Source organism: Sciurus carolinensis, chromosome 18 (assembly GCF_902686445.1).
Source record: "Sciurus carolinensis chromosome 18, mSciCar1.2, whole genome shotgun sequence".
Taxonomy (NCBI): Eukaryota; Metazoa; Chordata; class Mammalia; order Rodentia; family Sciuridae; genus Sciurus; species Sciurus carolinensis.
Genome location: NC_062230.1, coordinates 26,582,392 through 26,597,535, shown reverse-complemented (window position 1 = coordinate 26,597,535; position 15,144 = coordinate 26,582,392). Strand labels below are relative to the sequence as shown.

The following is a 15,144-nucleotide window of genomic DNA, read 5'->3' as shown; positions in this document are numbered from 1 at the left end:
AGAGGATTAGGGAAGAAAAGAAGTACTATGGATTAGACAAAGGGGAATGATGGGGATGGAGGAGGAATGGGACTAGGAAAGACAGAAGAATGAACCAGACATTACTATCCTGTGTGGACACATGAATGCACAGCCACTATGGTTCCACATCAGGTACAACCAGAAGAAGGGGAAGTTATACTCCATGTATGTATCCTATGTCAAAACCCATTCTACTATCATGTACAACTAATTAGAACAAATAAAAAATTATTACAAAAATAATGATTAAAAAAAGACTGGGGATGTAGCTCAGTGGTAGAGCGCCACCAGCTCAATCCCCAGCCCAAGGGAAAAAGGTGTAAGGGCGTGATTCTGTTTATTAGTTCTGAAGATAACGAGTTGTTTCCTTATCAGCCTCTGATGTTAACCACCTGTGTTATGATGATTACGCTGCCATGGATTAAAATGTATTTTGGCAAATGCCAATACATGGAAATCACCATCACTGCTGAAGCTGAAATGTGCTCACCGTGGCAATGAGAGCCTGTTTCTGTTGGCTCCTGGAGTCTTTCTGACATACCTCTAGTAGTCTCAGACAGCTTTCTCATTATCTGGTATATCGAGAAGTGACAGGCTTATCTCATATATTTCCTGACCCAGCCAAGCAGCCAGTCAGGTCTACAGAAAACATCCTGGTTTCTTTCAGTAGGAAATTGGATTTCGAGATGGCAATCTGGGTGGTAAGCCTGCTCGTTGCTAATGAGCCGATCATTATTCCTAGACCTTTTCAGTGGCTATCAGGGGACCTGATGAATTATTACTGCATTTCCACTTCAAGTCTAAGACCACAGGACACTGGCTTAACTTCTTGTATATTATATCTTGATTTTTTTTTTTTCCTTCTATGCTGAGACTCCAGGACACAAGGGATAAAAGAAATAGAAAATTGCACAATTACTCATTTGCATAATCTCACCTGGTATACATAATGCCTTTAGAATACAAATATACCACCACTGCCATTTGTAATAGCTGGCAACATTAAGTTTTTGTATGCATTCTCCTAATGACTGTTGCATTTTCGATTGTTCTATATCGACATACCAAATTCTATAATCTCTCCCAGTTAGTCTTAGTTGATCAAGTAATCCTACATTTAATGCTTACTACCAGTGGTTTCATTGTAATCATTTTGACTATTTGAAAACCATCTTCTAGGAGATGCCTAAGAAAGGGTTTATGGAAATAATAGTTTCTGTGTTCTTGTATGTTGGTAAGAATTTTCCTTTTAGCAGTATAAAAGGTTTTGTTATCTAGTTATCTGTATTTATGTGGGGATTTGGGAGGATTCAACATCTGACTTGCCATTGCTGCTGACATTTCCTCAAAATTCTTTCCTTAGTTTTTCATATGTATGTATCATGTGTAAATATTATATATGTAACTAGATATAGTTTGCAAGCCTATATACAATCTACACACAAAATATATTATCTGTATATACATGTCTACACTGACATATGCAGGTTTTGCTTTTTTAAAAGGGATAGAATAATATTTTATATATCGTTGACGTGGGACCATTGTTAGCTATGGGGAGCTGAGGAAGTCACTCAACCTTGATGACAGGGATAACAATGGTACTTAATGTCTATCTATGTTTGCTCAGTGTCATGCAAACACAGATCTGTGCCAAACTGCTCTCAATACCACACTTGATCCTCCCTTTCCCCATCTGAGTCCTGGCCACGGGTCATTCTCAGCTGGGCAGCTGGTTCTCTGCTGAACCCAGATTCTTCAACAATCAGCATCTGATGTGATCACTCCAAGACTGTGGTGGAACAGGATGGAGACAAGACTGCTCTGCCAACCAGGAACGGGCCAAACCTCCTCCCCCACAGCTAACGTGGCTCAGCTTCTTCACCAAGTGACAACTCTATCTCGTCTTCATTCCTCCTGACTCTTGGCTAAAAATTCTTAACGATGCTCATCGGATTGCCTCCACTTGGGGAGTAGCTAACCCAGAACAGGGCCCCTGCTTCTAACCTCCCTCAAGCCTGCTTAGCGCCCTCTCACCAGGCTCTCCCTCGGCTCTCCCTGGTACACAGAGACCCTCGCTGTGGCCAATTAATACACCTAATTTTATTTGACTACAGATGTATTCCTGGCAAGTGCTGGGCACTGGGCTTTCTTATTGGTCTTTTCCCAAAGATCATAGTTGAAAACTGTCCACTGCTGTGTGTGCTGGAAACAGGTACTCCTTTTTGAACAGTTAAATCTTAAATAGAAAAAAGTAATACACCAAGCTCCCTCCCTCCTCCTCCCTGGTGAGACCAGTGCTGAGTTTATGGGCGCCAGGTTCCTTAGATCCCACCATAGCCAAACCCAAGGCAAAAGTACCCCTCAATGCTACACTTGAGATGGAGGGTGATGGTCTGGGCACCCAGATGAGCCATTTCCCTTATTTTACAGATAAGAAAGCCGAGAGCCAGAGGAGAGAGATTTGTCCAAAGACACAGAATCCAAGTCCGGAAATGGAATGAAGTTCTTAACCAAAGGTGTACTTCGAAGTACAGAAACATAAGTGGATGGATCGAGTTGTACCTGAAGCTTGAACTTTCTGAACTGTGAGATGATGGGGGATTTTACTTATCACCTGCTATTACTGTTATATATTTTGCCTTGGCCACTTTGTTTAGATGTTGTGTCTTTGGCAACTCAAAGATCGATAACAATGACAAAAGGGGACTCTGTCGTGCACCCCTAGTTGCCATCGAAGCTAGCCTCCTGGAACTCTCCACATGCTGAGCCCTCCTCTCACACGACACCCTGTCTCCAGCACCTCGAGATGACTTCCTGTTGTTTATCTCCCATCCTATTCACACTTCCTACTTCTCACAATATGAAGACTGGAGCTGACCCAAACCCCTCCAGCTGTGTGCTCCCTGCTCTCCCAGGGCGAGTGCCCTGCTCCAACCCTCCATTCACGAAGGTCAGCCCTGCTGCGGAGTCGGGGGAGGAAGGAGCTCCTCCCTCCACATACCAGTGATGTCATTCCTTCCTCCCCCAGGAGGGCCCATGGCGGTCACAAGCAGCACATCTACAATGTCCAGCCTCGTTGTGTCTTTCTTGTCAAACCAGTAACCGTGGTCAACCCACTGCCTCAGGAGCTCGATGGGGGGCTGGGCTCCATACACCTCTTTGGCCGGCATGTTGAGGTCGTCTGCAGAAAGAAGCACAGCGACATATCATTAAGTCCATGGGTCCTCTTCTCTCCCAGGAGGTGACAGATTCCCTCCATGACCAGCTGTCCCATTTCCCCTCCAGGCAGGGCTCAGTCACTAGACATCCTGGTCAGATGGGAAGGGGTTTTCTGGGTTCTGGACTCTCCTGCCTTGTTGAAATTTCTGCCCATTGTGATTACAGGACTGGCATCAGCAAACAGGTCTTTAATTTTTCCCATTTTTTTCAAGCAAAATATACTGATGGTCTACTCTACGTTAGACATTTTCTCAAGTGCTGGAGAAACGAGGGTTGGGAAGAGAGTCAAACTCCCAGACAACAGACAACAGGTTTTGTTTTTTGTTTTTGGTTTTTTGTTTTTGGTTTTTTTTAGATGGAGTCTTACTATGTTGCCAACCTGGCCTTGAACTTCTGAGCTCAAACAATCCTCCTGCTTGGAATTGAACCCAGGGTCTTGCACATTCTAAGCACAGGCTTTACCACTGAGTCACAACACAGTTCCCAGTAGAGAACTTCATTTGACCAACAGGTAATAACAGTTGAACTCTAGCAGGAGCAAAGATTTTTTTGATGAGCAAAACCCAAATGGCAAGAATACACTGTGGGCTTCCGTGAGGGCAGGGATGACCTTTTCCTCAACAGCATATTGCTCAATCCTGGCACCAGGAGCTACTCAGTAAGACAGAAGCTTTTTAAATATTTCCTCAACAAACACTGGTAGAATGCCCAGTTTGTGTCAGGTAACATTTTAGGAGTGTTATACACATGATCTCATCTAATCCAAATAACGACTTTAAAGACAGTATTACCTCCAAGTTAAAGGTAAGGAACTGACCAGGGCCAGGGAGATTAAGTTACACTATGCCCCAGTTAAAAACTGGTATTTGAACCCAGATACGTTTAGCTGCAAAACTTAAAACTGTTTTTGGATACACCAGAAAAATAGGGATGAGAAACCGGGCACCATGGTGCACACCTACAATCCCAGGAACTTGGGAGGTTGAAGCAGGAAGATTGAAAACTGGAGGTCAGCCTCCGCAATTTAGATAAGCTCTAAGCAACTCATTGAGATCCTGTCTCAAAATTAAAAAAAATAAAATAAAACAAAAAGGGGTGGGGATGTGGCTGAGTGGTAAATTTCCCTAGGATTAAATCTCTAGTACCAGGGTGGGGTTGTAGATCAGTGGTAGAGCGCTTGCCTAGCATGTGTGAGGCACTGGGTTTGAGCCTCAGCACCACATATAAATGAATAAAATAAAGGCCCATCGATAACTAAAAATTTATTTCTAATCTCTAGTACCAAAACAAACAAACAAAATCAACAACAAAATAATTAGAGAGGGAGACTTGTCTGCAAGAAAGAAAAGAAACGGACAATAAGACAAAAAGGGGGCTGGGGATGTAGCTCAGTGGTAAAGCACTTACCCAGCATGCACGAGCCCTGGGTTCAATCCCCAGCACCCAAAAAGAAGGGGAAAAAAGGATCTCTGTCCCTTAAGGCACTGGTGTTAGTTGGCAAGATTATAAATACATGCAATGTGAGCTTTAAAGAGAAGACATGTGAGAAAAGCGGGGCGTTACAGAACCCTTTGAATCAGCAGTCGAACATGAAAAATGTGTTTGGTACCAAGAAACCTGGGTTTCGATCATGGCTCCAGAATTTTCTAGATGTTTGATCCTGAACAGGAAATTTAACTCCCTAGAGCCTCACTTAACTGTCTAGTAAAATTATGATGATGATTAATAACTTCATAGGGTGATAAAGCTCAAATGAAATAAATGAAGAAGAGTTTTGTAAACAGGTAAAGCCCTGAGAAAATTCAGTGTTGTTCTTATTTCACAAGCATTTGTTTAACAACTATTAGGTTCATTTATTGGTGATATATGTTATCTGATGCAAAAACGGGACAAGGGGCTTGTCTCAACGTGTATGTCGCTTCCAGAGACGTCATTGTCAGAGGGCAAATGCCACAGTGCCTTCTAGAACTTCTGCCCCCTACAAGGAGGGAAGGAAAGTAGGAAAGAAGGAGGAAGAAAGGGGAGGGAGGGAATACTAAATTATACAAACCAGAATTTTTTTGATCTCCTAGAGAGAGTAAAAAAGACTGTACGGTGGCCCCTCAAAAGGAAGCTCTGGTCTGCTGCCGCCTGAGGTGGGAGAGCCAGCTGTGTTCTTACCCACGAACACCACCGACTTCTTCCCTGCGGGAGGCCCGAAAAGGCCCTTCCGCCGTCGATCCAGCTTGGACATGATGATATCCTGGGTCTGATTGGCTGACGTTCTGGCAGAGAAATTGATACAGTTGGGCAGGTAGGTATTTTTGGGAAGGCGGAGGAGGAAGTTGCTTGTGATGGCCGATTTGCCAGTGCCCGTGGGACCCACAAATAGCGTCGGGATTTCGTGGTTCAGGTAGGTTTTCAAGAAGAAGGACTGCCGGGCCGTCTCCATTGTGGGGATGATGAGTTCCGAGACCTGTACCACAAAGACAGGGAGGATCTTGGCCCCAGGTCCTGGGGGCTGAGACTTGGCATGCAGGGCCCTGGGTTTGAATTTTGGCTCTGTCCCTGAGTGTCTTTATGACCCCGAATGAGTCTTTAACCAATTTAGAGTCCTCATTTCTTCATCTTTGAAAGGGAAATAATACACAGGATTGGTCTGAGATTAAATAAGACCATGCACATAAAGATGAGCATTATCATCCCCATTTTGTAGACAAGGAAACTGAGGTCAAAGAACCCTTCTGTAATTTGCCCAAGTAACACAGTAGAGTAGAAATGCAGGGATTCAGGTCCCAGCTTGTGTGATTTCAAAAACTACAGAGTCCTGGGCTGGGGTTGTGGCTCGGTGGTAGAGTGCTTGCCTAGCATGTGTGAGGCACTGGGTTACATTCTCAGCACCACATGTAAATAAATGAATAAAATAAAAGTCTATCAACATCTAAGAAATTTTAAAAAATAAATAAAGAGCATATACTTAAAAAAAAAGACTACAGAGTCTCAGGTGGACTCTGAGGGCTCCATCTTGGGCTCCTGGAATCCCTATTTCTTTGGGTAGAATATCTTACCATTGCTTAGCCTCTCTGAGCCTGAACCTTGGCATTGGTCATTTGACCACATCTATTCCCTCCATGGGGACAGAAGAAGAGGCAGGGAGATGTATATCAAACATGGAAGTCTCTTTGTATGTCTGAGCTGAAAGGGATTCATGGCTGGGGCACCTCTGCTTTATGACTCTGGGGAGTAGCCTTCCCGCTATGGTTTGTGTAAATGATGCTCTATCAAACGTGAAACTAGTGTAGACTACGCCACCCGGACTATGCAATTCGGGAGACTTTGTAGACAAAAGCTTGGCTTCTTTCGAGAAGTAATTTCACCAAAGGAAAAGGAGAAGACAGGGCAAGGTGGTTGAAGTAGAGAAAAGGAATTGCAGGTGTTAAACTCTGGATCTCTTGTCTGCAGAAGTCTTCCCAATAACCCTCTGAGGCAGGGGTATAATAATGTAGATGAAAAAACTGAGGTCCAAGGAAGCTGGCCACCTGGATGAAAGTTGCTTAGCCAGAAAGCAATGCTCAAGGCAGAACCAGGTCCAAGATGCCTGTTTTGCAATCAAGACTGGGAATTTAAAACAAGTTGGGTTTCACAGTATTTTATTTTCAGGGACTACATTGATAGTTTGACAAGGAAAAACTCCCAGATGAATTGAAATTATTTTCTACACTGGACTCTTGTCTGTATGCCTTCAGCAAGGTTTCCAATCCCTGGAGTTCAGGTGCCAAGCTGTGTCCTGAGGCGGGCACACACTTGCCCACCTAAGCATTCTTACATAAAGATGAGCATTATTGTCCCCATTTTGTAGACGAGGAAACTGAGGCCCAAGAACCCTTCTGTAATTTGCCCAAGTAACACAGCGTGGTTGGTCCCACTTGCTTTCTAACTGGGTTGTCTATGTTCCCAGTTCCCCATCCACTGCCCACAACTGCACCCAGGGTCTGAAAGATCTGCAGTCACCCCAGAAAGACAAATTATATCTACTAGATGTCAATGGGCATAAAAGTGCCCATCTTTACAAAGTTTCCACAGGCAAGAAGTGAATAGTGGCTATAGGTGTATTATCTATGACCTAGGGGAAAAAAATCTATTAATCAGAACCTGCTTTTCTGCAGATCAAGAAAATTGAAAATCTTTTTTTGAGGATTTTAAAGATTTTTTTGGAGAGTTAAGGTGACTGAGAGGTAGACCACATGGTATTATTGGTAATGACAATAATGAAAATAGCAACAAATATTCATCTAACCCCTGGTATGGGCCACAGGCTCATGTATTCTGCCTTCAATCTTTGCAATAATTTAAATGTTTTTTCTTCCATTTTATGGTTGAATAAAGGGAGGCAGAGAGTGAAGGCTGAGTAAGGAACATAGGTCTCTGGTTCTAAAGTCTATGCTTTCTTGAAGCTTGATCCAGCTCATGCTGGAATCTTCTACTAAAGGAATCTTTAAAAAATGCCCACGTAGACCTGTTAATTCCTCCACCCCGGAGGATATCTGGGTAATTCTGGAAACCACAGTTCTGTAACCAAGGCTTTTCTTTTACCTTTGCACCAGCAGGAATAATTTCCTCCTCTTTGGTGATGTACTCTGTCCATGCTTCCCAGTGTCCACTACCTTGTTTGAAGAAATAAAAATCATAGATGCTTCCTGGATCCAAAGAAACAGAAGAGGTCATTAGTTTACCAAGGATTTCCATTTCACATTTTGATGTATCTCAGCTTCAACAACCAAAATGTATAATAACCAGTGTTGGCATAACTGTGGTGAAACTTATACATTGCTGTTATCTGTTCAAATTGAGGCAACACTTTTTAAGGAGTGGTGATTTTATTTAAAAATAAGTGTTGACCACACAAGTTACTAAATTATTTTTTAATAACATAAACAGCAAGTATACACACACAAAAGGAATAAATCACTCCAAATTCCACACCACTGATGCACTAATCCACTAGCTCTTTTTAGGCACACTAACACTAAAGATGAAAGATAGAAAGATGAGAGAAAATATTTTACAAGAATGGAAGCATGCGACAAAATTTAAAATAAAGATGTTAGAATGAAACAGAAGGTTCCACTGAACTTTAGACACATTATTCACTATGGGGATATCAGTTCCTAAAAGGTGTTTCTTAATTAAAAAATAATTTTCAAGTCTTTAAGGAGTTAAGGTCAATATGCTTTTAAAAGACAGTTAATCTAATTTTGCTACTGTGTTTTTTACTTATTTATTGTGGAAAATTTAAAATGCACAAAAATAAAGAGAAAGGGATATTAAACCGTCAAGTGTCATTCTCCTGCTTCAGTGATTAATGTTTTGCAATTCTTGCCTCATCCATTTCTGCTTTACCAAGGGCCACCATATTTGTCTTCTTCCTTCCATCCCCCTTTTCTCCCCTCCTTCCTTTCTTTCTTTGAACTTTTTAAAAGCAAATCCTGAATCATATAATTGCATTTGTTAATACGCATGATTCAATTTTAGATGGGTTTCATGGATTCCTTTATGAACGGTGAGGTGGTCAACTTTCCCTCTTCCTTCACTTCTCCTTTCCTGGCTCTTGTTATTAATGGTACAATTTCTACTTTGTCAGGGTTTTCAACATTCATGTTTTGATTGCCACCTTAATCCTCCCATTCCTCAGTCTCAGGTCTATACAGTATTTAAATAATTCAGTGCTCAGACTCAGGCCTTTTAGCAGAACATTTCAGAGTTCTTTGTTTTGACTAATTTCTTAGTTGGCTGATTTAATTTTTTTTTTTTCAAGAAGGGGCTTATCGCTGCTCACTTCTCTCAATCTTTACACATTTGAGAATTCTGTCTGCTGCTGTTATATTTTAACGGAGATTTGGCTGAGAGTAATATTCATATGTCACATTTTCTTTCTCTCTGAATTTTGCAGAAATCATTCTGTTTTGTTGCATTTTAAGTTATGAGCAGAAGTTGAGGCCTGTCAAATATTTTTTTGACTCTTTTTTAAACTCTAGTTGTCTGATGGAATCTGTTTTAACCTGAAAATAATTTAATTAAGTTGTCTTTTGGTCAATTACTCTATCAGTTTTTCTTGGAATATAGCATACTCCTACAATTTATAGAAACAGTTCATTTTAGGAAAAATTTATGTATTTATATCTTTGTATATAGTGTCTGTTGTATTTATTGTGTTTGTAACTCAAGGAATTAGCATTTTTTTGTCTCTATATTAACCATATTCTGCTTCACTTTATCTTTTTCTTCCATAGCATGTGTAATTACATCAAACTTTTCCTCTAATCCACTTATTAGAAGCCTAAACTTGTATATTTTATTTCTCACTGGTTATAATTTACTAACTAGATCATTAACAGCATTACTTGATTCTCAATTTCTTTGATTCTTCAACCTCTTTATCATGTCTTACAAACTTTTTTGAGTTTTATTAAAATATAATTCACATACCATGTAATTGAACCATTTCAAATATACAATTCAATGGTTTACTAAAAGTTTCTGTATGAGTGGGTATGATAAATATCCACAGAGTTGTGAAATCATGACCACAATACATGTTAGAACTCTTCAGTACACCAAAAGAAACCTCATAATTCTCAGCCATCAACCGAGTTTTGAGATGAAACTTGATTCACTGCCTCTGCGGGCACGTGGAACCTGCATGAACTATGGGTCTCTATAGCTGAGAAATGTGGGCCCCGCCCTCTAGTGTTGGGGCAGACCCCAGTAGCTCTCCATCAATTTCTTCTCTGGGGGGTTCTTGTCTTGTGAATTCAAAGAATGAAATTCACAGACCAGTATGGGTGAGTGTAAGAGTAGGATTTATGGAAGAACAGAAATAGAATTCTTGCAGTGCCAAGCGGGATCTGATAGCACACTTTCTCTCCCAAATGTGCTAGTCTAGGGTTTATATGGATCACTGCTATTGGCCCAAACTTATGCTAATGAGGGTTTGAAAAAACTACCAAAGCTATTGGTCCAAACTTATGCTAATTAGGGTTTGAAGAAACTACCAGAGCTATTGGTCCAAACTTATGCTAATTAGGGTTTGGAAATGTACTAACTTCTATTGGTCGATTCCTGAGTCCCAACTCTCATCCAAGCCTACTCCACTTCCATCTTCTGTGGCAGGTTAAGAAGCGGAAGTTGAGGTCACCGGATGGGGCTTCTGCAGCAGGCATCTGCACCTCACTGTGCCCAGGTCTGGCCACTGAAGGCTGACAGTGGTCATGCCTCGTCTCACCTTGGCACTCACGCCTCAAGCCCGCCAGCCTGTGTGCCGGGCTCCTAGCAGCCCGCTGGCCCCTGCTTGCCTTGGACCAAGGCTGGCGCGAGGCTTTGCCTATCCTCCGCCGGCCCGCGCTAGACAGCCCCTTCATCTCCTCTCAGTCCTTATCGATTTCCCTGTTCTGCACATTTAACATAAACGGAACACACAATACGTGTTCCTTTTGTGACTGGCTTCTTTGACTTATCACAATGTTTTTAAGGTTCATCCATGTTGCAGCATCTATACTTCACTGCTTTTTATTGCCGGGCAGTACTCTATTATATGGATATATCATATTTCATTTGACCATTCCATGGACCTTTTGGATTCTGTTTAATTTTGAGAAAATGCCAAATGCTCTTTTCCACGATGGCTGCACCACTTTTAAGTCCCCAATGAGTATGTGATTCTGGTTTTCCTATGTCCTCACCATTGCTTGTTGTTTGCCATCTTTTTCTTATTATACTCCTCCTAGTGAAGTAGTATCTCATTTTCATTTTAATTTGAATTTTCCTGATACTTAATAATGTTGAGCATCTGGTCACGGGCTTATTGGCCCTTTGTATGCCTTCCTTGGAGAATTAGCTATTCATGTACTTTGCCCATTTTCAAACTGGGTTATTTGTCTTTTTGGGTTGAAACAGTTCTTTAGATATTCTACATATGAATCCCTCATAAGATATGGAATTTGATATAAAATTCACCCCCCATTCTTTTTTTAAACATCATATATAATGGATACAATTTCTCATTTTTTTGGCTATATATGATGTGGAATCCCACTGGTCATATAGTTATATATGTACATAGGATAATAATGTCTGATTCACTCCACTATCCTTCCCATCCCCAATCCCCCCCCCTTTACTCATCTCTACCTAATCTAGATTTTTTTTTGGGGGGGGGTGCTGGGGATCGAACCCAGGGCCTTGTGCTTACAAGGCAAGTACTCTACTGACTGAGCTATCTCCACAGCCATCTCTACCTAATCTAAAGTAACTCTGTTCTTCCCTAGCTGCCCCCAATGTGAATTAGCATCCACATATTAGAGAAAACATTCAGCTTTTGGTTTTTTGGGATTGGCTTATTTCACTTAGTATGATATTCTCCAGCTCCATCCAAGTACTGGCAAATACCATCATTTCATTCTTCTTCAAGGTTGAGTAATATTTCATCATACCACCACATTTTGTTTTTACCCATTCATCTGTCGAAGCGCATCTAGGTTGGTTCCATAGATTTTTAGCTATTATGAACTGAGCTGCTATAAACATTGATAAAAATCACCTAATCTTGATTATCTTTTTATTTGAAATTGTCCTTTGAAATACAAAAATTCCTAATTTTGATGATGTCTGGTTTGTCAATTTCTTCCTTTTTTGAGGTTAATTTTGGTGTCCTAAGAAATCACTGCCTAGTCTAAAGTTACAAAACTGTGCATCTGTATTTTCTTCTAAGAACTGCATAGTTTTAACCCTTAGATTCATGCCTTTGATATATTTGAGTACATTTTTTGGCTATGCTATGAAGCAGAAGTCCAAATTCATTCCTCCAGCTGTGTGATGCAATTGTTCTAGCACCCTTTGTTGAAAAGACTCTTCTTTTCTCACTCAATTATCTTGGTACCATTGTCAAGATTCAAATCAGATAAATATGAGGGTTTTTTTTAACTTGCAATTCTTTTTAATTAATCTGCATATTTATCTTTTTATCCCATACTATTCAGCAGAAATAATTTGTTTCTTGGATTATATTTTCTCTTATTTTTAAATTACGTTTTTATTAGTGCATTATAACTATAACAATAGTGGGTTCATTGCGATAAATTCACAAGTGCACATAACACAATATGCTCCATTTCATTCCCGAGTACCTCCCCTTTCCGGCTCCTTCTCTCTCCCACTACTCCCTTCCTCTGTTCTACTGGCCTTTGAAGTATTTATTCTACTTAGACATTCTCTCTGTCTCTCTCATTTGTACAAATGCCATACCGTTCTTACTCGGATATAATCAAGTAAATTCTTCCTAAAGTTACCCAACAATATCTTACCTACTTTCTGGTCACAACTCAAGCACCGGCATGTGCCTTTCTTTTCCGAACCCAAGGTTACAAGGGTTGGATAAAAAGAGAGTTACCATTCCTGGGACTTTTGGGCTCTTCAGTCTTTCTCTGAAATTTGCTCAACTTCCCTAAACCATGAACCCAGCTCACTCCCATCCTGGCTAGGGACGTGCACTCCGCTCCTGTAGGATTCGACTCTCATTCCCATCCAGCACAGGAATCTGGAAGATGCAAATCAGAGTAGTTTTTCTGGCCCCAGCTGAGGTGCTGCAGCGTTATGAAGGGGTTTCTGTGCTCGAGGGGTTCTCTTAGATCTTCTACAGTCACTTAGTCACCACCACCGTCCTCTGACTACCAGTGAGAACAATCCACCTCCTTCCTCCCTACAATACTGTTTGCAGGTCACTGAGGTGGCAGGTTCTGGACCGTAGCCCCAGTTTTTTTTCTCTCTGTCCATCACTTTCCAATGCTCATAGAATTAAGCTGTAATGTCTTTGCTTATTCCTGGGGAATTTTTAGGATCAATTTGTTGTTAATTCCATTAGGTATTAAAGAAGGGAGCTTCTGTTATTCTACGTCACCCTGCAGCTTTACCTAGAAGTCAATCTGGCACGCTCTCAGAAAGCAATCTGGCACTACGCTTACAGAGCTAAAAATGTCCTCTACTCGAAGTCAGAAATCCTGCTTCTGAGGATTTATCACATGGAAACAATTCACAATGGAAATAATCTGTATACATGAGTATGCAACACCATCTGTGATGGCAAAGAAATAGCTTACATGTCACACATTGGGAGACCAGTAAAAACCGTGTCTTATGAGATGGATGGAATGTTTTTCAGTCATTAAGAAGATCACTGCAAAAACTAAGATTAACACAGAAAATGTTTTTAAGAAGCAATGGCGGATGAACATGGATATCCACCATTACAGAAATGAGGTAAAAAGATGAAAGCAGGTTAATACACAGGAGGAAGTATTTTTGAAAACTGAAATACCCATGATAGGGTAGTAGGAACAAAATGTACTTTTCAATTATTTTTTCTTTAATAAAATTATATTTACAGTAAAAAAAAAAAAGGAGACACTAAAAGCATGAATCAATGAAACACTTTCCCCCTTCCATGATAGTGCTGAGCTAGAGTTAATTTGTGGCTTGATTAAGTAACATTTAGGACAAAGAAAATATTTAAATTAACTGTGGTAAGTGGATTTACCAGCTGTGTGACCTAGGTCAACTTTACCATCTGCACATCTGTAAAATGGGCCTGATTATATGTTGAGTTTAGAAAATCACTATGGAGACAAATGCATGTGTCAAGCATTAGCATAGGTCTGGGCCCACGGTACACTGGTAACATTTAGCTCTAGGTCTTTTTGGTTCTCATCAGAATAATGGCCCTTATTTTCTCTGCATTGTGTTTATAACTCAAACTCCACTTCGGGTACAAGGGTGGGGCAGGGAGAAGTAGGAACAGTAGAAATCCTGGAAGATAAATGATTCCTAATGTCTCCTTCACCCCAGCTCTTTTATCCTCTCCTCTACTTGGAGAATAAGGCAAATGTCTCGATGGAGACATAAAAGCTTTTCAGAGGTAAATTGGTGAATAAAGAGAAAAATAAATCCTGGTTGACCAACAAGGATCTACGACCAACGATATGGACCCCACCTTGGGAGGTTCCCCAAAGCCTCCTGCTGTCCTCAATGGGATTCCTCCAGCACTTCCTTGAGAGATCCATCACCCCCAGACTCCTGCATCATGAAAAGCTCAGACAATAACATTCCATAAGTCAGGGAAGGCTCTCCTGAGCTCTCACATTTAAAATTTTAACCATAGGTCCTTGTGGAAAAGCTAAAAAAGGCATTTTAAGAGTTTAACAACGGGCCTGGGACAGAGCACTTGCCCAGCACGTGTGAGGCACTGGGTTCGATTCTCAGCACCACATGTAAATAAATAAATAAAATAAAAAATAAAGGTCCAACAACAACTAAGAAAATATTTTTTTAAAAAGTTTAATGATAGTTATAGGAAAGTGCAATCAAAGCCACACCCAAGAGGCCGTATAGTAATTCATTCCATGTATATTAAATGCCTAGAAAAGACAAATCTATACAGAGGTTGGAGCTAGCAAAGGAACTGCAGTTAATTGGAAATAGTCATGAAGGGTTGTATAGGGGCTAAGCAAACATTCTAAACCTGGATTCTAGTGATGGGCACACAGCTAGGTAAATTTACTAAAAATCATTGATTCTCAGACTTCAGTGAGCGGGTTTTATGGTGTGTAAAATACATTGCAATAGAGCTCTTACATAAAGAGATTGCGTTCTCAGCCCTGTAAAGCACACCTTTTGAGTCAAGTGGGTTCTGGTTAGTAGCTTCCCAATTTCCCACTAAACTACTTGTGACTGGAGAAAAAAGAAGAATAATGTTATTATAAACAAAAACTGGAAGAGTCTGGGCAGAATCTCTTCTAAGTAGAAAGCAGAAAGAGCTGGGCTGAGAAAATGCTGTGGTTTGGATGAGAGTCCCCCTGAGACCCATGGGCTGAA

The 15,144-nt window shown here is 40.8% G+C and overlaps 1 protein-coding gene across 5 annotated transcripts in view; it reads right to left on the bottom strand.

The window, feature by feature from the left end:
* The window catches only part of Dnah3 (dynein axonemal heavy chain 3), a 168,662-nt gene that overhangs the window by 47,079 nt on the left and 106,439 nt on the right, over positions 1-15,144 (bottom strand). For all 5 annotated transcript variants that reach the window (XM_047534211.1, XM_047534213.1, XM_047534215.1 and 2 more), the window contains exons 42-44: positions 7,816-7,919; positions 5,404-5,698; positions 3,026-3,205 (exon numbers count right to left, since the gene is read on the bottom strand). In XM_047534211.1, the coding sequence (XP_047390167.1) occupies positions 3,026-3,205; positions 5,404-5,698; positions 7,816-7,919 (579 nt within the window). The remainder of the gene's footprint in view (positions 1-3,025; positions 3,206-5,403; positions 5,699-7,815; positions 7,920-15,144) is intronic.